The following is a 20,692-nucleotide window of genomic DNA, read 5'->3' as shown; positions in this document are numbered from 1 at the left end:
TTAAATTATTTTTTTGATATACAAACCATTCAATATACATATACAGGTTTAAATAGAATTACACATTAAATAGATATATAAATTATTGTATATAAACAACAAATCAACATAAAGATAATAAAAACTATAATAAACTATGGCACTTAATAAACAAGATTTAGATATAGCTTCATATGTAATAGGGGTCCTTGTAATGATATTTGGTGTAGTCATACCCCTATCTTTTATGATATATAAAAACAAAAAGGTATTTTCAGGAATAAAGTCATCGAAACAATAGAAATGTAAAATCAAACCTATCATTTTTAGCAACTACGCAGCCACAAATAATTATAAATTATAATTTTAATATGATCGTAACGACTCTTATTTTTTCAAATGACACAATGTATATATAATCAATTATCAAAAATAAATAAAAACAAAAACAAATAAAATAAAATAAAATAAATAAATTAAAATTTTAAACAAGAAATTAAAAAAAAATCATATTCAACATAGATGTATTATTTAATTCATTAATAACATCAAATACAAATTAGGAAATGGTTCAAACACAACCTTTTTTTAAAAAATTGTCAACATTTTGATAGGTTTTTTCAAGATTAGAATAAAATTTCATATTTAATTTAATTATTTTAAATTATTTTTTTAATAATTTTTTTTTTTTTATTTTTAAAGTTTTTTAAAGCGATTTCTATTTTCTTCAATTAGATCGCAGATATTAATAAAAATTCCTCACCAATTTTTAAATTTAAAATAAAATAATTAAAACAAAAGAAAACTGGTGTGTAATATGTTATTGTAGTTTTGTTTTGTTTTTTCCGTTATTATTTATATTTACTTTTTGGAAATAAATTATTTATTGGACTAATTTAGAAAAAAAAATCTCTTTTTATTTTATGCCAAACATAATAATAATAAAGATATATGTATTTATAAAATATAAAACTTTTTAAATAATAAAGTATAAAACAATATGGTTTCAGGTTGTGACATGTTTGCTTTTTCCAAATATAGTTTAAAATTTCCCGAAGTTTTACTATACCAACCACAACAACAATTAGAAGAACAATGTAATAACATTAACAATAGGTTGGTTATTCCAGAGTCCAACTATTCATTGGAATGCCTCAAGGATTTTATATTATTTATCAACTACAAAGGTGAAGGTCCTTCAACCGGTTTTTGGGATTTTGATTTCAATATCTATTTGGAATCTTACAAAGATCTATTTCCGATATAACATATGCTCAAAACCACTATTTTGAAATACTTCCAATTTATCATAATATTTTAAAAGGAAGGTTGTATACATTTCAGTGGTTCTCCGAAATAATATCAAAACTGCCATATATAGATAAAAATTAAACAAAATTAAATAAAATTTTTTTTTAAATCAATTATTGATTTGATCATAAATATAAATATAAGTTTTTTACATTTGTTTTGGTCTTTTTTATTTTAATTTTATTTTTTGATTTAGTTCAATGCAATCCATTTTAATTTTTTTTTTTTAGAATTACTATTTCCTTTTTTAAAAAAAATAATTTTAAAAAATAAATATAAAAAAAAAATTAAAAAATAAAAATAATTTTAAAAATTTTTTTTTTTTTTTTTTTATTTATTTTTTAATTTTTTTATTATTTTTTGTATATTTTTCATTTTTTATTTTTTTTTATTAATAGTAAATAAATTATATTTTTAGATTTTTTATGGTAATGGAGATATACTTTTAATCTATACCATTAATATTTATAATTTATAGCTTTTAAAAAAAAAAAAAAAAATGAATAACGGTTACCATATTACCAATAATTATAATAGCGAAAATAGTAATGTAGCAACAGCAACCGATAATACACTCAAAGATAATAATTATGAAAACAACAATATCAGTACCAATAATAACTATAATAACAATAGTAACAACAACAACAATAGTGGCAATATAAATAATATAAATCATGATGAATTCGAGTTAGAGGGTATTAAAACAGTAAATAACTATGATGTATTTTCATCAGAGGATGAAAGTTTCCGCCATAGTGGGCCAGCGTTAGGAAAGAAAAGAAAATTCACGGACCCTGACGAACTAGACTCTGTAAATAAAAATCCAAATTCAACATTAAATGGTCACAGTGAAGATTTAAGCAAATCAAAATATTTACAAACAATAAGAGAATCATTAGTCAAACCAAAATTTACAAATCCCGAGATAGATAAGAGTTTAATCCGGTATCCTATAAAGTCCCGTGGTGGTAATTGGAAGAACATCGAAGAGGATAATAGAAATAAATCAGATCCACAAAAAGTTATAAATAGATTACGGGTCAATGGTTTTTTATATGATCACGATACAAATGATTCAATTTCATTACAACTAAGTGATCCAAGAGATAAATACGAAATTGATAGAATGAATCAATTAAAACAATCTTCACAAGTCGAATTAATAATTCCTTCATTTTTTGTAAATATCATTTAAATTTTATATTATCATGTTTAACTTCATACTAACTAATTTTTATTTACATTTCAGAAAACAGCTCATATTATAAATACTAAAAAAGGAACTGAAAGATTAATTAAAGATATGGGTATCTCAGAATATGGAGGATATAACATAGAGGGTGAAACAGGTGATTGGATGAATCATCTAAAACAACAAATACATCAAATAGAACAACCTCCGCCACCACCACCACCACCATCTCCTCCTCCACCAACCCAATTTAATTATATTCCACATTCACCAACTACTCATTTACAACAACCTTACTATGGATATCCACCACAACAACCACCACAATCACAACAACCTGTTTATTCACATCACTTATATTATCAACAACAACAATTACAACAACTACAACAACAACATCAACAACAACATCAACAACAACAGCAACAACATCAGCAACAACATCAACTACAACAACCACCACCACCACCAATACCACAGCAACAACACTACCAACCACATAACGAATATTATAACCCAAGACACCCAACTGAACCATTAACGCCAAAACAAGATTCATATCCACATTTTTCATTTTCCAAAAGTAATTATTTTTTATAAAAAACTTTTTTTTTTATAAAAAAAAATTCAGATTTATTAATTTTTTAATTTCATTTTTACTTTAGTTTCAAATAATGAATATGGTAATAATTTAACTCCAAATAGATCATACAGGGATAGAGAATGGGATAGAGATAGGGAGTGGGATAGATCATCATATGGTAGAGACCATTTTCATTCATCACCACATACTATAGCGGCAAACTCCGTTCCACCAACACCCACAAATAATAGTTTACAATCGTCCACCAACTCTATAATGGCAATGGAGATTGGAACAGCAACACCACCAATAAATACATCAACACCAACAATAGCACCAACTCTAAACCCTAGTACAACTCCATCATTAATAAGACCAAGTGGATTATCAAGAGGTGAACCTGTATTAAATAGTAATATAAATAATAATAGCATTGTAAATTCAAAAGAAACTGAAAAAACTCCTTCTATACCAAAAAAGAAAAGCAAATTCAGTACACCAAAACCGTCACCCTATTCTATTCAAATACCAATGTTACCTGATGAAAAATTATTAAAGGAGGCGACAACAACAGCAACAGGTTTTAATAGTACTAGTATTATATTGGGTAAAGAGAAAAAGAAATATTCCGACAGGTTAATGTCACATTTTAAAATCTTTGATCCAGTTAATGTATATTTAGATGAAAGTTTTTGGTATATTGATTTTAGATCCGCTGATTCTAGAGACAGAGCAATTAGTGTATTAAATGGGACTTATATAAATGATTGGAAATTAAATGTAGATATAAAGAAAACGAAAGCAATCAACATAGAACTATTAAAAGAACAACAAAAAGAAGAGGAAGATCTCGAAAAAGGAATTAAACCAAAAATAAAAACATTCAATATCCAAGAGAATGAACATATCTTAAAAGAAATTTGTAAAATTTTAGTCAGCACAGAACTATTAACAACCTCATCCAAAGATATTGCAAAAACTTTTGTAGAGTCTGAAATTTTTAAACAAATTAAAGAAATTGATTCTCAAAGACCAGAACCAACTCCAACAATTCCTTCAGCTAAAGAAAAGAAATCATCCTCATCAAATAGAGAAAAGAAACCACCACCATCTTCAACAATTACAACCTCTACAGCAGGCTCTAAACTTGATATTGCCAATATACCATCATTTAGAAAACCAGAAAAGAAAACAAAGAACCATTTCTATAGTGACGAAAGTGAATCAAGTGATGAGGAATCTAAATATAGCTTATCATCTGCATCGCCATCCCCAAGATCACCAGTCAAAGAAAAGAAACTTACCTCGCATCAAACAACAGCCAGAAAAGCTTTATTATACTCTGATGATGAGGAAGATGAACTTCATCAAGAAGACCAAGAATTAGAAAATATTGATGTTGAAAATGTTACAGCGGGTCAAAGAAACAACAAATATTTATCAGATTCTGAAGATCAATTTTCATCACACAGCGAGGATAACATTAATGGAACTACTATAAACAACTATGAATCTATGAGTTTATCAGAGGATGATTATAGCTCAGACGATGAACCTGTAAATAAAAAAAGAGGAGGCAAAAAAGATTCAAAATCAAAATCGAAATCAAGTAAAAAATCAAAATCAAAATCTAGAGATTCTTCTTCTAAAGGAACTAAAAAGAAATCGATATCTACAACAACGACAACAACAATCACAAAATTAGCCAAAACAACCATTACTAAAAAGAAAACCAATAGTAATAAGCTTATTCCAACAGACATTATAAACTCAAATTTAACACCAAGAGACGAAGAGGATGCATTTTATTTAAAACAAGTAATGAATGACGCCTCAACCATCCAACAACTTTTATCTACAAAATCTGAGGAAGACTTTGAAGATAATGAAAGTATTGGTACAATGAATAGTAGTTTATCACCTCGTCCAGCCACACCATCATCACAACCACCATCCACTACAATTAATAAAACATCAAATAAATCAAAAGTTTTAAAGAGTTTAGAAGATAGCTCTGAAGAAGAAAATTTAATGAATGATAATCAATTAGTAAGTGTATTTAAAAAACAACCAGAACAAGAAGAGGAAGAGGAAGAAGAAGAGGAACAAGAAGAACCTATCAATAGAGAAACTGATGAAAGTATTATAAATAAAAGTTTTGATAATATTGATATATCAAATACTCATGTTAGCCAAACCGGTTGTGCTCGTACCGAAGGGTATACCAGAGATGATATTCAAAAATATTTTAAAAAGAAAGTTATTGCACCAGTGGGTAAAAGAGGGGCTGCATTATCATCAGCATCCGACTCTGTACCATTAACATCACTTTCATCACCAGCAAACAATGGTAACAATAGTAATGCAGCCGCAGATTTCGATGTGGCATCAAGATCAGCAAGATCATCAAGATTTGATAGTAGATTTCAAGGCTCAGACTCTGTTACATTAGCATCACTAAAGTCAAGAAGAAAAAAAATCAAATTCCAGCGTTCTGATATTCATGATTGGGGTCTTTTCGCCATGGAAACTATTAATGCAAAGGATATGGTCATCGAATATATTGGCGAAGTTATTCGTCAGAAAGTAGCAGATGAAAGAGAAAAGCGTTATATAAAGAAAGGTATTGGTAGTAGCTATCTCTTTAGAGTGGATGATGACACTATTATCGATGCAACTCTCAAGGGTAATCTTGCTAGATTCATTAATCATTGCTGTGACCCAAATTGTATAGCTAAAGTTTTAACAATCAACAACCAAAAGAAAATTATTATCTACGCAAAAAGAGATATTAATATTGGTGAAGAAATTACTTATGACTACAAATTCCCAATCGAAGACGAAAAAATACCTTGTTTATGTAAATCTCCAAAATGTAGAGGTACTCTTAATTAATTCATTTAAATTAAATTTAAATAAACTGGCTTCTGCCGAAACTTAAAAATAAAATAAATACCATTTTTTAAAAAAAAAACAAACATTATAGTTTATCAATATATATTTATTTAATTTTCTTTTTTATTATTATTATTATTGCTATTGCTATTGTTTTTATTAACTATTGATTTTAATTTATTAAATCCAAATTTTTTACTAAATATAAAATCTAATAATCTTGATGGTAAATATGATAATAATAATAAAACAGTTGAACCTGGACCATATCTTAAAACTCCTGAGCTGTTTCTTGAAAATATTCTTTTCATAATAGAATCAACCAAACCTTGAACTGGTACTTGATTTTTTAATGATGTTCTTGGTCTATCCATAATTTCATTAAAAATTGGTGCATATGGCGAATTTGGATTTGAAACAATTTCCTCTAAGCCTGGTAAACCCTTGTTAACTATATCTGTTTTTATTGGTCCTGGTGCGACAGTTAATACTTTAATGTTAAATGGTGCCAACTCTACTCTTAGACTATCACTCCAGCTGTGTAAAGCAGCTTTTGAACTGCAATATCCCGATGAAATTGGCATTGGTAAATAACCTGCTACAGATCCAACATTTACAATTAACCCTAATTTTTCTTTTATCATATGTGGTGCAACTTCTTTTGTGCATTTAACGGTACCAAAGAAATTAGTTTGAAACATTTCATCAAGCTCTGAATCTGGTAATTCTACAGCAGGACCATAATAACAAACACCACTATTGTTAACCAAAACATCAATTTTCTTTTCTTTCTCTATAATATAGTTGACTGCATCTTTGATAGATTGTGAGTCTTTTACATCGATTTGCAATGTATTAATACCCATATCTTCGAAATCTTTAATTGATAGAACGTCTCTACTTGATGCATATACCCTGAACCCATATTCGAAAAATGCCTTGGTTAAACACCTTCCAATACCTGACGAAGAACCTGTAATTAATACAACTTTGTCTACAATCATTTTTTTATTTATATATAAGAATTTTTTGGATATTATAACACAATATTATTAAAAAAAATGAAATGAAATAAAATTAAACTAATTTAATTTTAATTTTTTTTATAATTTTTTTTTATTTTTTTTTATTTTTTTTTATTTTTTTTTTAATTTTTTTATTTTTTTTTTCATTTCTTTTTTTTAATAGATTGTAAATTAAATAAAAATAACTATAAAATCATGAATATAGATGACGATCAATGTATAAAATGTAACAGTACATTATATTTAAATCCCTCGATGAAGCTGCTTACAGCTCCGTGTGGTCATAAATAGTAAGTAAATCATTTCATTTAAACCTGATCAGTAATACACAAAATAACTGACTTTTGATTTTTATTATTATTTTAGTTGTGAATCATGTATTCAATTAGCCTATATGAAAGACTCGGTTATAACCTGTTTAGGGTGTAATGCACAGCTTAGAAAACAAAGTTTTATGAATCAAAGATTTGATGATACTGGTTTAGAAAAAGAAAACTCAATAAGAAAGAAATATTTAAAAGTGTAAATATCAATTTAATATTGTTTTTTTATTTATATTATTTTTTATTAATTTTATTACTTTTTTATAGATTTAATAAAACTAGAAAAGATTTTAAGGAATTGGTTGAATATAATAATTATTTAGAAATGGTGGAGGATGTAATATTTGAGGCAATCGAAGGTGGGGATTCAGCATTAGCAGCAGAGAATAAACTAAAAGAATATCAAAAACAAAATCAAGCATCAATCATTACAAATAAAAAAGCAAAAGAAGAGGAGGATATATTAATAGCGAAAAAAATTGCAGATGAACAAAGAATAGTACAAGAAAAAAGAAATAAATTTTTATTAGAAGATCAACAAGAATTAACCAATAAGAAATTAGAGAGTCAAAAGGTGATGGATGATTTAGCAAAAGGTAAAATTAGTGCAAAGGAACTCAAAGAACTTGATAGAAAGAAGGCGGCACAAGCAGCCCAGAAACAAAAAGAATCATCCAAAGTTTCAGAACCATTACCACCAATTTCACAAGAGACTGATAAATCTGCAACTACATTTACATATCAACCAACCAACAAACCTTTAGATCAACAACAGAGCGGCCAACAACAGCAACAACAAGGCCAACAAGCTGTTCAAGCTATGATGTATTCCGAGCCACAACCAATAGGCACATTCAAATATGATCAATTAGAATTAAATAATTTAGTACCAACCCAACAACAAGCCGATGTAGCTGGGTTTAAACAAAAGTATATTAAACAAAGAGCATTCGAAGAAGCTTATCAATTTATTTAAAATATATAATAATTATATATAAATAAAAATAAATAGTAATAATTAAAAACTTATTATTATTTTTGTAAATAAAATATAAAAAGAAATATAAAAAGTTATATTCGATTATTAATTTAATAATTTATTAGTTTTATTTGTTTTAAATTTAAAAGTTTGTGGGAAATATAATATTTTTTTTGTTGTTGCTTTAAAGTTTTGAAGATAATAATGGGAAATCTTCAACTACGGTTCTTCTTAAATCATTGAGTTGATGTTTGGTTTGTGGTGATTTCTTGTATTTTGATAATCTTTCAGTTAATTCTTTTAATAAACCATCTTTATCTTGATATGGTGGTAATAATCTAATGTATTCTTCTGGTTCTTGTTTTCTTTCTCTTCTTGTTGGTTTCTTTTGTTGTTTTTTGTTTCCATTGCTTGAACGAGTAGTTCTTTTACCGACTTGTTCTTCTAATTTCTTTCTTTGAATAACTTTCATTTGTTCGAATAATTGTAAACTGTTACCTAAAATTTCCATTGAGCAAGATTCATAAAAGTTTGATTTGCCTTCTTCAAACATTTTTTCGGCAAACCAACCCATACGTTGAAGGAATTGGTTCTTTTTGATCATCATTTCTGGTTGGATTGAGAATAAAGTGAGAATACCTGATAAATAACCTTCAACTAATGGATAGAAAAGATTAGCAAAGAAGCTACAAGCACCTTCTGATTTGACGCCATAGAAAGTTTGTTCATTGGTTTGTTCTTTATTGATGATACCTCTGATGGCCATACGGTTGATTTGACCTTTAATAAATTCATCAGTATCATAACCTGGTTGATTAACAAATTCGATTGATAAAACTTTAGCTAAAAATCTAACTTCGCAAATAATGGTTTCTTCAGAAACTGTATCTTTTGGTTGTTTGTTGTTAACATTGTTGGTATTTAAAATGTTTTCATTTGATTGTTGATCTCTAGTTTGTAAGATTGATAAAATGACAAGTGAAACCAAACCATCCCAAAGGAAAAGATGTAATAATTGATTTCTATAAAAGTTTAAGACTAAAACATTCTTTCTATAGTTTTTATTTGTAACACCTAATTGGGCTGATCCTGGCTCGTACATATTTCTTCTCTTTGAAACAAGATTGCTGATAAGTTTTAATGAGTGATCAACTAAAGCATCTGATGGACCTTCAAAAGCAACATCACCACCACGAGCGAAAATTTCTTCACGAAGCCATTCGACTTTGGTAATGAGTTCTTCACGATTGATACCACGACGGAATGATAAAAGAATAGTGGCAACAACTGAGGTGGTAGTAATGATGATTGATTTGTTAAGATCACGAACGATTTGATAACCAAGATCTGAAATTAATGAACGACGATCACCATTATTGTTGAATGGATCATAGATGGCACCAGTAGCACGACTGTCTGGTTTATTGAAATTGATTTCAAAGTCACCTTCACTGATATTACTATTCTTTGTGCTTGATGGTGGTGCAATTGAAGCTGGAGTTGAAAGAATTGATGGAGCTGGAAGGGCTGGTGCTGGAAGATGACGTTGTGAAGCAACTTCTTGAACTTTTTGTTCGGTATATTGTTTAACAGAGATTGGTGGAGTAAAAACAACATTGATACGACCAAAGTTCATCTTTAAAACTTTTGAGGCACGTAAAAGACCATTAAGACTTTCTTTAGTTTTTGATTCACCCATCAATTCGTTAGAATAGAGTTCACCTTCTAATACTTTTTCGTATGAAATACCAATTGGAACAATGTGAACATCTTGAACACGATTTTCAAAATATGGTTGGCAAACCATTGAAAGGAGACCCATCTTTGGATGAAGTGATTTACCAGTACGAGAACGTTTACCTTCAATAAAGAATTCCATTGGTTGATTATCAATGACTAAACGTTGAACGTATTCAGAGAAAATAGCCCAGTAAAGTGAATCACCATGGAAAGTTCTACGAAGGAAGAAGGCACCAGCATTTCTAAAGAACCAACGAACAATGATGATTGAAAGGAAATCTTCACCAGCAGCAATATGTGGTAATGGAAGATTGTATTCAAAGAAGATGTAAGAGATGATTAAAAAGTCAATGTATGAACGATGTGATGGAATGAGAACTACTGGTGATTTTTTGATAGCTTCACGAATTAATTCGATACCTTTTTCGTCGACATGAATACCTTGATAAATCTTTCTCCAAACTTTCTTTAAGAACCAACCTAAAACTCTAACGACCATAATATTAAGATTTGATTGCATTCTATCCATGATTTGACTGGCTCTCTTTTCGATTTCACTAACTAAAACACCTTCTTCACGTGAAACTTTTTCCATAGCTTGTTGAACACGTGGTGAATTCATAACAAGTGAACGAATTTCAGTTGGAGCACGTGGTGGTAATGGAGTTTGAGTAACATGACGATAACTTGTAGATGCCCAACTAATATCAGCAAATACCCATTGGAAGAAACCAGATTGGTTGACTTCAGATTTAGTGATGATACTTGTGTTTAAAAGTTCAGTTGGTGGACGAACACCTTCTTCTTTGATAACGTATTTGTGAAGACCATAACAGAAGTAACAGAAATATGATTGCCAATTGATTTCAGCTGCATCACAATTGAACTTGATTCTATCTTCGCCATCAAAGAGATCTTGGAAAATCTTTTCTAATGTTTGAACAGAGAAGACCCATTCGTGACCAGTAAAATGTTTAAAAGTATCGCAAATTAATCTAGCAGCTTTAGTAATCTTTTTGAAACCTTCAGCTTTAGTTTTGGTATCTTCACTACCAGTAAGAACTGCTAATACTTGAAGTAATGCTGATGGAATACCATATTTCATGAAAAAGTGAGCTTCATACATTATGTGTGAATGGAATGAAAATGATGATCTAGCAACTGATTTCTTTGGTGTATGACTTCTCCAATATTCTGTTACATAATGTGAAATTCTATTCCATAATACTGGATTTCTATGACTTGTACCAATCTAAAAGAAATAAAAAAATATGAATTAATATAATTATAAATATTAATATTTTTAATAATTAAATTTAAACTTACTTGGAAAATTTTTAAGCTATTTTGACTTTCCATGGAGACAGCGGCAGCAATTAAAGCATTTGCAACATGATCAACTGGAACGATATCGGCAACCATACGACCATCACCTTTCATAAATTGAACTAAACCAACACCACAATATAACATAACAGCACCAATAGCAGCTACGGAATCAACCCAACCTGGAACTGGTTCTTTGAGTGAACCACCAACAATAGTTGGACGAACAAAACATAATGGGACATCACCACGCTTTAAAGCTAAAATACGTTCGGTAATAGCTTTAGTAAAAGTATAAGTATTTGGGTAAGCGCCTAATAAATTTGGTGTAATACGTTCTAATGTTTGAATATCTTGTTTCATAATAAGATCTACCATCTCTTCTGGGTTGAAATCTAAAACTGGAAGCTCTTCATCTAACCAACCTTCACGATTTGAATTAACATAAGCAGTTGAACAATGTACGTATGCTTTAATATTTCTGAGTTTTCTTGATAAATCCAACATATTTAATGAAGCATAAAGATTTGATTGAATGGCTTTATCGAGACGTTCACGAAAATCAATAGAAGCAGCACAATGAATGATGACATTAACATTATCGATAATTGTTTGAGTATCTTCTGGGGATAAACCTAAACCTTCTTTTGAAAGATCACCAGAAACTGGAACAACTTTGTTATGAATTAATTTATTGAACTCTTCTTCGCCGCCTAATTTGGCTTTTAATAAATCCCAAATTCTTGAGCCAATAATATCGTCGATAAATCTTTCTTTAGCATTACCACGAATAATAATATAGATCTTTTGAATGCCTGGTAAATCTCTAACCATCTTTTCAAGTAAGACCTTTCCAACAAAACCTGTTGAACCTGTAATCAATACATTTTTACCTTCATAAAAATTTGAAATTACAACCATTTTTTATTTATTATTATTATTATATTATTTTAATATTTATTATTTATTAATTTAATTTAAATTTATAAATTTGATATTATTACAAAAACACACTTTTTTTTTTTTTTTTTAAATACAAAAAAAAGAAAAAAGATTTAATAAATAAATACTATAGATATTTAATTTTAAAACTTTTGATAAATTTATAAATCATACAAAATTGTAAGAGTTTATAAAAGAGTGTGTATTTATTTGGTAATACAACAATATAACAACAATAAAAAAAATAGCAAAAAAATTTAAAAATAATTTTTAAAAAAAAATTTTTAAAAAAACTAAAAAAAAAAAAAAAAAAAAAAATTTAAATAAAATAAAAAAAAAAACGAATATAAAATTTTTGATTTTTTTATAGTTTTTGGTTCATATATGTTGATAAACATTTCCTTTTTTATTTGAAATGAACTCATATATTTAATCAAAAAAGCAATTGTATCATGGGAAAAATATAAATTACTAAATTATTATTTGAATTATATTTTTATATAAATAACCAAAAAAACGATTAAAGTCAAAAGGTTTTAATAAATATGAATTTTAAAAAAAAAAAAAATAGATATAAAATTAAGTAATATATTATTTTTTTTTATTTTTTTTTTTTATTAATATAAAAATATTTTCTTTTTTTTTTTTTTTTTTTTTTTTTTTTTTTCAAAAATAAAATTTTTTTTTTTTTAAATTTTTATAATTTTTTTTTAAAAAAAAAGGGGGAAAGTCATAATTAATTAAACATATAACCAAATTCGAATAAAGGAATTTTTTCTTTTATTTAATTTTTGTTTATTTTAATTTCGATTATAATGAATAATTTAGATAATCATATAGTTCGAAATGGTCAGAATAACACAAAAAATAATATAAATAGCCATAAAAAATCGGTAAATGGTAATTTGTATGCCAATACGGATGGTATGCCACCTCCAATAAATAATAATAATAATAATAATAATAAAAACCAACAAAACAATATAGGTAATGACTACAATTACAATGAAAACACTTTTTTAAATATTTACAAGCAACAACAGCAGCAACAACCACTACACCAACCTATACAGCAACCTATTCAACAACCTCTACAGCACCAATATATACATCAATCACCACATAACAATACTATAGCTAAAACCCCATCATCAATTTATAAACAAAATAGTCAATATACTTCAAATTCCCCAATACCGTTAAATTTGAACCAGGATCTTAGTCCTTTAAACAGTGGTAATATTAAAAGTAGACCATCACCATCATATAGACAGTTACCACCACAATTACAGCATCCTCAGCAATTTAATGTAAATACTGTATATAACCAACATCACCTTTTATCAACACAACCGATACAGGAGGGCTATTCAACATTTTCATCATTATCTCCAACATCTTCAATTGAAATGTTAAATCATCATTACCAAAAAAGTACACAGCAACAACAATCTCCACACCAATCTCCTCTTCAATTTCAACATAATCTTCACCAACAACAGCAATTTCAAATGCAACAACAGCAACAGCAACAACAACAATCACAATTTAATATACCACCACTCGAAACTATTGTTAATTCAATTTGTATTTTTTGCTGTTTGTCATGTAAAGGAATTATTGGTGATTCGACATTAGTTGTAGATGGACGTCAATCAGTTCATGACGTTTATATGAGATTATCAAAGACATATCTTTTAAATAAAGTTACATCAATGGTCATCCAGGGTGAAGAACAATTATCAAGCAATCCAGGCGAAGGGAATTGGTAAGTGATTATTTTACCTATAAATCTAATATATAATCAAATATATATTAATATTTATTAAATTATTTAGCTTTTTTATAGCATTATATTGTAAAGGATGCAATAACTATATAGGTAGAAAATATACAACCACAACACCACAGTTTAATTTTTTATTGGATATACATGTATTGGATATTGACTCTATTTCTTAGTATGTAGCAACATCGTTATTAATATATAAATTAAAATAATAAAAATTTTACTAATCAATATTTTTTAGCTATCGTGTTGGTGGGGTTTCATCAAATACTGACCCGCCACCATTACCAGTCGAGAATGATCAATTAACTAAAATGGTCGATACAATGAAAAGTATGAACGATAGAATCATTTGGTTAGAAGATCAAATGAGTGTAATTATAAATACAATACATGGCTTTATTCAAGAAAATGCAAATACTGATAATGGCAATGATATTATAAGCAGCAATAAAAACAACAATAATAATGACGAGGGCAGTAAAGATAATAATATAGATATATCCCAATCATCATTACAAAAGAATAAAAGAAATAGTATTAATAGTAAGAATAGTAGCAATAAAAGTGATAAAAAATCAAAAAGATTAAAAACAAGTGATGATGAAAATGATAATAGCGACACTTAAAAAAATTAGTTTATTATTTAAACTAATTTTAGAAATAAATTGTAAATAGAATAAAATAACATTACCGAAAGGATAAAACAACTGAACTAATCAAAGATGTTTTTTAATTATTCTTTTATTTATTAGCTTCATTATTTATTGTTTCCCCACCTAGACTTTTTTTTTTATAAAACTGATGGAATTTTTTTCCATCAGATTCCAAAAGTTTTATTCAAAAAAAAGTTTAAAGTTTATTTAATGATCAATTGCTATATGGAGGCCAGCCTAAAGATTTTCCACCTATTAAGAATTAAAATAAATTAATATATTTATGTAAGAAAATAAAAGAATAAAAAAATAAAAAAACTTACCAATGATGTGAACATGTAACCATCTAACTGATTGACCAGCATGGGCACCTTCATTAATAACTAATCTATACGAGTCAATACCTTTTAATGAGGCAATATGTGGAATAGTAGCCATAATATGACCCATATGTTCTTTGTATTTTGCTAAATCAACATGAGCAACATCACCAACACCACCAACTGGCAATTTTGGAATAACAAGTGTATGAACTGGGGCAACTGGGGCAATATCATCAAATGCAATACAATAGTCATCTTCGTAAACTTTTTGAACTGGAATTGTACCATTAACAATCTTGGCAAAGAAAGTATCCTTTGGGTCTATTCTCATCTATAATTGATTATTATTAGAAAACAAATAGTTAGCAAACTGTTAAAGTAGTTTCTATTTTATTTTTTAAAATATTTACATTTGCTTCGGTAGCACCTGGTTTAACTGGATCTGACATTTTATTATTTTTGGTTGTGAAAAATCTGTTTAAATTATTATTATTAATTAAAAGTGATGGTTTAAAAGCTGATTGGGTATTTAAAAGATTAGTACAAAAATAACGTGATGATCTAAAAACTAAATTATTACAACAATACTTTAACATATGTTGTATGATATATAAAATTTAAAAGTGTGTGTTCAAAAAAAAAAAATTAATTTTTAAATTTTTAAAAAAAAAAAAATTAATTTTTAAAAAAAATAAAAATAAATTAAAAAAAAATAAAAAACAACATCTAATTTAATTATTATAAATTATTATGAATAAGATAGGATTAAATTATTACATTTTAACAACAATTTTACTAAATAGAGTTTTAAATTTAAATTATGGTAAAAAAACAAAAGAAATCTAATTTAATCATGATTAAATATAGGGCATAATTAAATTAAAATAATTTTTAAAAATAATTTTTAAATAAAAAAAATAAAAAAAAAAAAAAATAAAATTTAAAAAAAAAAAAATAGTTTTTTTTTAAAAAAACGAAAACTTTTTTTTATTTTATTTTTTTTTTCATTTTTAATTCTTTGTAGTAAAGAGATATAATATAACATTTAAAATGGGTGGTATTAGAAAATTTAAAAAAGGAGTTAAAGGTGAAAACTTAAAGTTTATGACCAGAAATGAAGCTGTAAAGAAATTACAAGTATCATTAAAAGTATTCAGGTAATTATTTATTTATAAAATATAATCAAAAAAAAAAAAAAACGAGAAAAAAAAAAAAAAAACGAAATTATATATTAACATTGTTTATTATTATTATATTTATTTATTTATACATTTTATAATATAAAGAAAATTATGTATTCTTAAAGGTATTCACCCAAGAGATCCAAAAAAGAAATTAAAAGGAAAAAACAAGACATATTACTATGCTAAAGATATTAAATATTTACAAAATGAAAAGATTTTAGAAACAATTAGAGAAAGAAAAACAATTAAAGAAAAAGAAATTAAATTAATTGCCAAGAAAGAAGTTGCATTATTAAAGAAATTACGTGAAAATCGTCCAATGATTTCATTAGACCATATTGTTAAAGAACGTTATCCAACATTCGAAGATGCATTAAAGGACCTCGACGATTGTTTAAGTTTAATATTTTTATTTGCAAATATGGATGCATCACCAAAGATTCGTGAAAATCAAATTAGAGCATGTGAAAAGTTAGCACGTGAATTCCAATATTATGTTGCCAAAAGTAATAGTTTAAAGAAGGTTTTTGTATCAGTTAAAGGTATCTACTATCAAGCCGAAATTATGGGTGAAACCATTACCTGGATCACTCCACTCAACTATCTTTCAAAAAAAGAAAAACAAGTCGATTATGGTGTAATGATCAGTTTTATTGAATTTTATCAAGCTCTTATGAAATTTGTAAATTACCGTCTTTTCTCATCACTCGATTTAGAATATCCACCAAAGATTGATGAAATTAAATTAGGTAAAGCCGAAGGTTTATTCAATATTTTCGATAGTCTTAAAACCAAAACTGCCATTAATGCCCAAAAGAAAATTGAAGCCGCTAAAGCTGTTGCTGCTGCTGCCGCTGCTCTTGATGGTAGCAAAACTGCCAAGGCCGATCCAAAACTTAAAAAATTAGAAGAAAAGATTTCAAAGATTTCAACCAAAGAAGAAAAATCAATTAAAGAACCAACTGAATCTGAAGAACAAAACGATTTACAAGTTAATGCTAGTGGTATTTCAAAAGATTTTGAAGGATTAGTTGACGAAGAAAACAAAGACGATATTCCAAAAATTTTAGATCATTCAAACCTTTTCAAAGGTTTCCACTTTTTCCTTGGTCGTGAAGTTCCACGTCATATTTTAGAATTTATTATCCTTTCATTTGGTGGTAGAGTCTCAGTTCAAGGTGGTCCAGTCTACGAAGGTAACCAAACTATCACTCATCAAATCATCGATAGAAATACCATCACCAAAACTTATCACACTAGAGAATATATTCAACCACAATGGGTCTTTGATTCAGTTAACAGCAAAGTTTTACTTCCATACTCTGAATATAGTATTGGTGTTATTCCACCAGCCCATCTTTCACCATTTGTCGAATACGAAGACGACGATTACATTCCAGCCCGTAAAGCTGCTCTTGATGAATTAATCAACTCTAAAGATTTCGCAAAAGCTATTGCTCAAGAAGAACAAGAAGAAGAAGACGAAGAAGAAGAAGAAAAAGATAATGAAGAAGAAAGTGATGATGAAGATGAAGAAAATGAAGATGATGCTGAAATTCTTGAACAACGTTATACTGAAGAGTTAAGAAAAGAACAAGATAGAAAGAGAAAATCACGTGATGATGATGAAGAATCTGAAGAGGAAGACGAAGAAGATTCAGATGAAGAAGAATCTGAAGATGAAGAAATGGAACAAGATAAACCAGTTGCTGCTAATACTACTCCAGCTCAAATGACCAAAAAACAAAGAGAAGATTTAAAGAAACAAAAACAAAATGAAGAAGAACTCAAATTAGCTGAAACTATGATTAGAAAGAAAGAAAGATGGATTTACAATAAAATTAAAGAAACTAACCAACAAAAAGTTGCTGCTACTCAAAATCTTATGGACAAGAGAAATAAAATTGAATCAGGTAAAGATGTCAATGGTAGAGAAAAACAATCACAACCAGCTAAACAACAACCAACCAAACAACAACCAGCTAAACAACAACCAGCTAAACAACAACCAGCTAAATCAAAATCATCAAGTGCTTCACAACCAGTTGTTAAAAAACAAAAAAAATAAATATAACAATATGAATATATATTTATTATAAAAGAAAAAGAAAAAGAAAAAACAAATAAAAAAAAAGAAAAATAAATAAAAAAAAAATAAAAAATAAAAAATTTTTAAAAAAAAAAAATATAGTTTTTAGATTTATTTATAGTTTTATAGTTTATTGTTACTGTTTATAAAGAAACTAAAAAATCAAACCAAAGAGAAACGATTGTAAATTTTAATGGTACATAAAGCAATCTACCAACAAATCCAACCCAGTGGTTTTTTGAGTAGATTCTTTTAAATTTCTTTGAGAATGAAATTAGATCTTCATCTTTTCTATTTGGTACTTCTTGATCATTGCTATTTTGTTTGATTTTTAATGGTTCTGGGTATTTAAAGATTAAATTTAATAATAAATTTGAAAATTGAAAGGCTTCTAATTGGGTTTGGAATACAACTAGAGGGTGGGTCACAATAATTGCTACAATGCTTGATATTAATAATATTAAAACTGGTGATCTGTAATAGAGGTAGTTTATAAAGTATGAGATTGGATTGCTAGAGGCTAATGCATTTGTATTGCTTTGACCACCTTTGATAATGTTGATAAATATTGAAGCTTGGTAATAGTTTAGGATATTGAATAAAAATAAGAATACAAAATAAAAGAAAACTTCGTTGAAAACTGAGAGTAATGAATCACCAAATACGGAATAGAGGAAATTTAAAACTGGGCTATTCATTCCTTCTTTTATAGTTCTTTCTGTAAGATTTAAACTTTCATTTATTTTGTAATAATGATTTAATTTGATGCTTTGGCCACTCTCGCTTCCAATACTATCGATTTCATCTTGAATCTTTCTGTAGGACTTATTTTTATTGCTATCGGTATTAAAAAGTGATGATGATTGATTTAAACAAAATATTGGATTGATATTAAACTTTTTTGAATCTTTGTGAACTTTTTGTAGTTTCTCTTCTAACCTAAATTGAAGTTTTATTTTGAAATACTGTGAGATATATTGAATGACACCAAGAAGACCACCAACAAATATAGATATTGATATAATTGAAAACATCGAGTATAAATTATTTTGTTTATTTTTTAATAAAGCTAAAACTTCGTTATTGTTATATGTGATGTTATTATTATTATCATTATTGAACTGGTGGTTATTATCAATGTCTATTAAATAATATTCGTATGGTTTTGATTTCCACAAAAGTAATGGGTTATATATATAGTATAATAAAATTTGGACAAATGCTGATGATATAATGTCTATTGTAACACCCTTGATTAGGACTTTCCAACCAAATTCATCTATAAAGCACTCTTGATTATTGGTTTTATTTGATCTGAAAATATTTTGTTGAGATAAGAGATGGTAATAATACGTGTAAAATCTTTTAATGATTGGGAAAATTTGTAACCTTAATCTATACATATCTAACGAAAATATAACAATACTAGATATAATAGTTGATAGTAATAGATAAAATAGTAATAGCATTTTATTTGATTATATATAACAACAACCAAGAATGATGTGTGTGAATGAAAAAAAAAATGAAATTAAAAAAAAATTAATTTTTTTTTAATTTTTTTAATTTTTAAATTTTTTATAATAAATAATAATTAGTTGGTAATAATTACCGAATTGAAATTCCTTTTACCATATTTAAACTTCTCACAAAATACGAACCTCAAAATATTTCAAATAATGATTTGGTCTATATGGAGAAAAATTTCAATTTTTAATTATTATAATAGTTTTTATAATCTGAGATTACCAAGATTTTTTTTTTTTACAAATTGATCAAACATTTTTTTTTGAATCTTTTAAAAGAAAGATATCTTTTTCTTTTTCTTATAAAATTTAAATTTAAAATAAAAAAAAGAGAAAGAGAAAGAGAAAAAGAAAAAAAAAAAAGTAAACAAAATTTTAAAAAAATATACTGTTTTTTTTTTTTTTCTAAATTATTTTATATCTTTTTTTTTTATTTTTTAAATTTTATTTATTTTTTTTATTTTTTTTTTCGATCAATCCAAATAAAAAAAAAAAAATTTAATTGAAAACTCCATATTTTATTTTAACTATTTAATAGAAATAATTATAATAAATTCACTAAAGAGAATCGAAAAAACACTTTATCATTTTCAATTTCTTATAATTTCAATTTAGTTTTATAAATTATTGTCGCTTTGTTTGTGGTTTTTTATTTTTTTTTTCTCCAAGCCCAATAATTTCAAATAATAGCATTATGATGATAATTTTTATTAAAAATAATTTTAATTAAAATAAATTATTCTTTATTTATAAAGATAATGGTATTAGTGATATTAATCTATAATTGATCGCAATACTTTTATCAGTCCAACCCATTATGAAACTCT

The 20,692-nt window shown here is 26.8% G+C and overlaps 9 protein-coding genes across 9 annotated transcripts; 5 read left to right on the top strand and 4 right to left on the bottom strand.

Annotated features, from left to right (window-relative positions):
• The first annotated feature begins 826 nt into the window (after positions 1–826).
• Positions 827–1,419, top strand: DICPUDRAFT_91771 (uncharacterized protein). Its single transcript, XM_003286642.1, has one exon. The coding sequence runs from the start codon at positions 980–982 to the stop codon at positions 1,244–1,246; it is 267 nt and encodes an 88-aa protein (XP_003286690.1). The 5' UTR covers positions 827–979; the 3' UTR covers positions 1,247–1,419.
• A 370-nt stretch (positions 1,420–1,789) lies between these two features.
• On the top strand, positions 1,790–5,963 carry DICPUDRAFT_150684 (uncharacterized protein; the record flags this gene model as incomplete). The annotated part of the gene is made up of 3 exons (XM_003286641.1): positions 1,790–2,473; positions 2,543–3,068; positions 3,151–5,963. 3 exons carry the CDS (start codon positions 1,790–1,792, stop codon positions 5,961–5,963), a joined length of 4,023 nt encoding a protein of 1,340 aa, XP_003286689.1.
• An 87-nt stretch (positions 5,964–6,050) lies between these two features.
• On the bottom strand, positions 6,051–6,981 carry DICPUDRAFT_91770 (uncharacterized protein). Its single transcript, XM_003286623.1, has one exon. It carries the CDS (start codon positions 6,965–6,967, stop codon positions 6,074–6,076), a length of 894 nt encoding a protein of 297 aa, XP_003286671.1. The 5' UTR covers positions 6,968–6,981; the 3' UTR covers positions 6,051–6,073.
• Positions 6,982–7,331: 350 nt separating this feature from the next.
• DICPUDRAFT_31276 (uncharacterized protein) lies at positions 7,332–8,287 on the top strand (the record flags this gene model as incomplete). The annotated part of the gene is made up of 2 exons (XM_003286640.1): positions 7,332–7,510; positions 7,579–8,287. Coding segments are annotated over 2 exons (888 nt in total), but the record flags the coding sequence as incomplete, so codon positions are not given.
• Positions 8,288–8,397: 110 nt separating this feature from the next.
• Positions 8,398–12,277, bottom strand: DICPUDRAFT_54421 (uncharacterized protein; the record flags this gene model as incomplete). Its single annotated transcript, XM_003286622.1, has 2 exons — positions 8,398–11,282; positions 11,357–12,277. The coding sequence occupies 2 exons, from the start codon at positions 12,275–12,277 to the stop codon at positions 8,475–8,477; spliced, it is 3,729 nt and encodes a 1,242-aa protein (XP_003286670.1). The 3' UTR covers positions 8,398–8,474.
• Positions 12,278–13,113: 836 nt separating this feature from the next.
• Positions 13,114–14,716, top strand: DICPUDRAFT_77558 (uncharacterized protein; the record flags this gene model as incomplete). Its single annotated transcript, XM_003286639.1, has 3 exons — positions 13,114–14,066; positions 14,137–14,259; positions 14,329–14,716. The coding sequence occupies 3 exons, from the start codon at positions 13,114–13,116 to the stop codon at positions 14,714–14,716; spliced, it is 1,464 nt and encodes a 487-aa protein (XP_003286687.1).
• Positions 14,717–14,957: 241 nt separating this feature from the next.
• On the bottom strand, positions 14,958–15,515 carry DICPUDRAFT_77557 (uncharacterized protein; the record flags this gene model as incomplete). Its single annotated transcript, XM_003286621.1, has 3 exons — positions 14,958–14,995; positions 15,067–15,397; positions 15,477–15,515. 3 exons carry the CDS (start codon positions 15,513–15,515, stop codon positions 14,958–14,960), a joined length of 408 nt encoding a protein of 135 aa, XP_003286669.1.
• Positions 15,516–16,116: 601 nt separating this feature from the next.
• On the top strand, positions 16,117–18,318 carry DICPUDRAFT_87259 (uncharacterized protein; the record flags this gene model as incomplete). The annotated part of the gene is made up of 2 exons (XM_003286638.1): positions 16,117–16,223; positions 16,353–18,318. The coding sequence occupies 2 exons, from the start codon at positions 16,117–16,119 to the stop codon at positions 18,316–18,318; spliced, it is 2,073 nt and encodes a 690-aa protein (XP_003286686.1).
• Positions 18,319–18,482: 164 nt separating this feature from the next.
• DICPUDRAFT_77555 (uncharacterized protein) lies at positions 18,483–19,742 on the bottom strand (the record flags this gene model as incomplete). The annotated part of the gene is made up of 1 exon (XM_003286620.1): positions 18,483–19,742. One exon carries the CDS (start codon positions 19,740–19,742, stop codon positions 18,483–18,485), a length of 1,260 nt encoding a protein of 419 aa, XP_003286668.1.
• Positions 19,743–20,692: the final 950 nt, after the last annotated feature.

This window comes from Dictyostelium purpureum (assembly GCF_000190715.1).
Source record: "Dictyostelium purpureum unplaced genomic scaffold DICPUscaffold_76, whole genome shotgun sequence".
NCBI classification, from domain to species: Eukaryota; Evosea; class Eumycetozoa; order Dictyosteliales; family Dictyosteliaceae; genus Dictyostelium; species Dictyostelium purpureum.
This window is presented reverse-complemented; position numbering and strand designations above follow the sequence as displayed.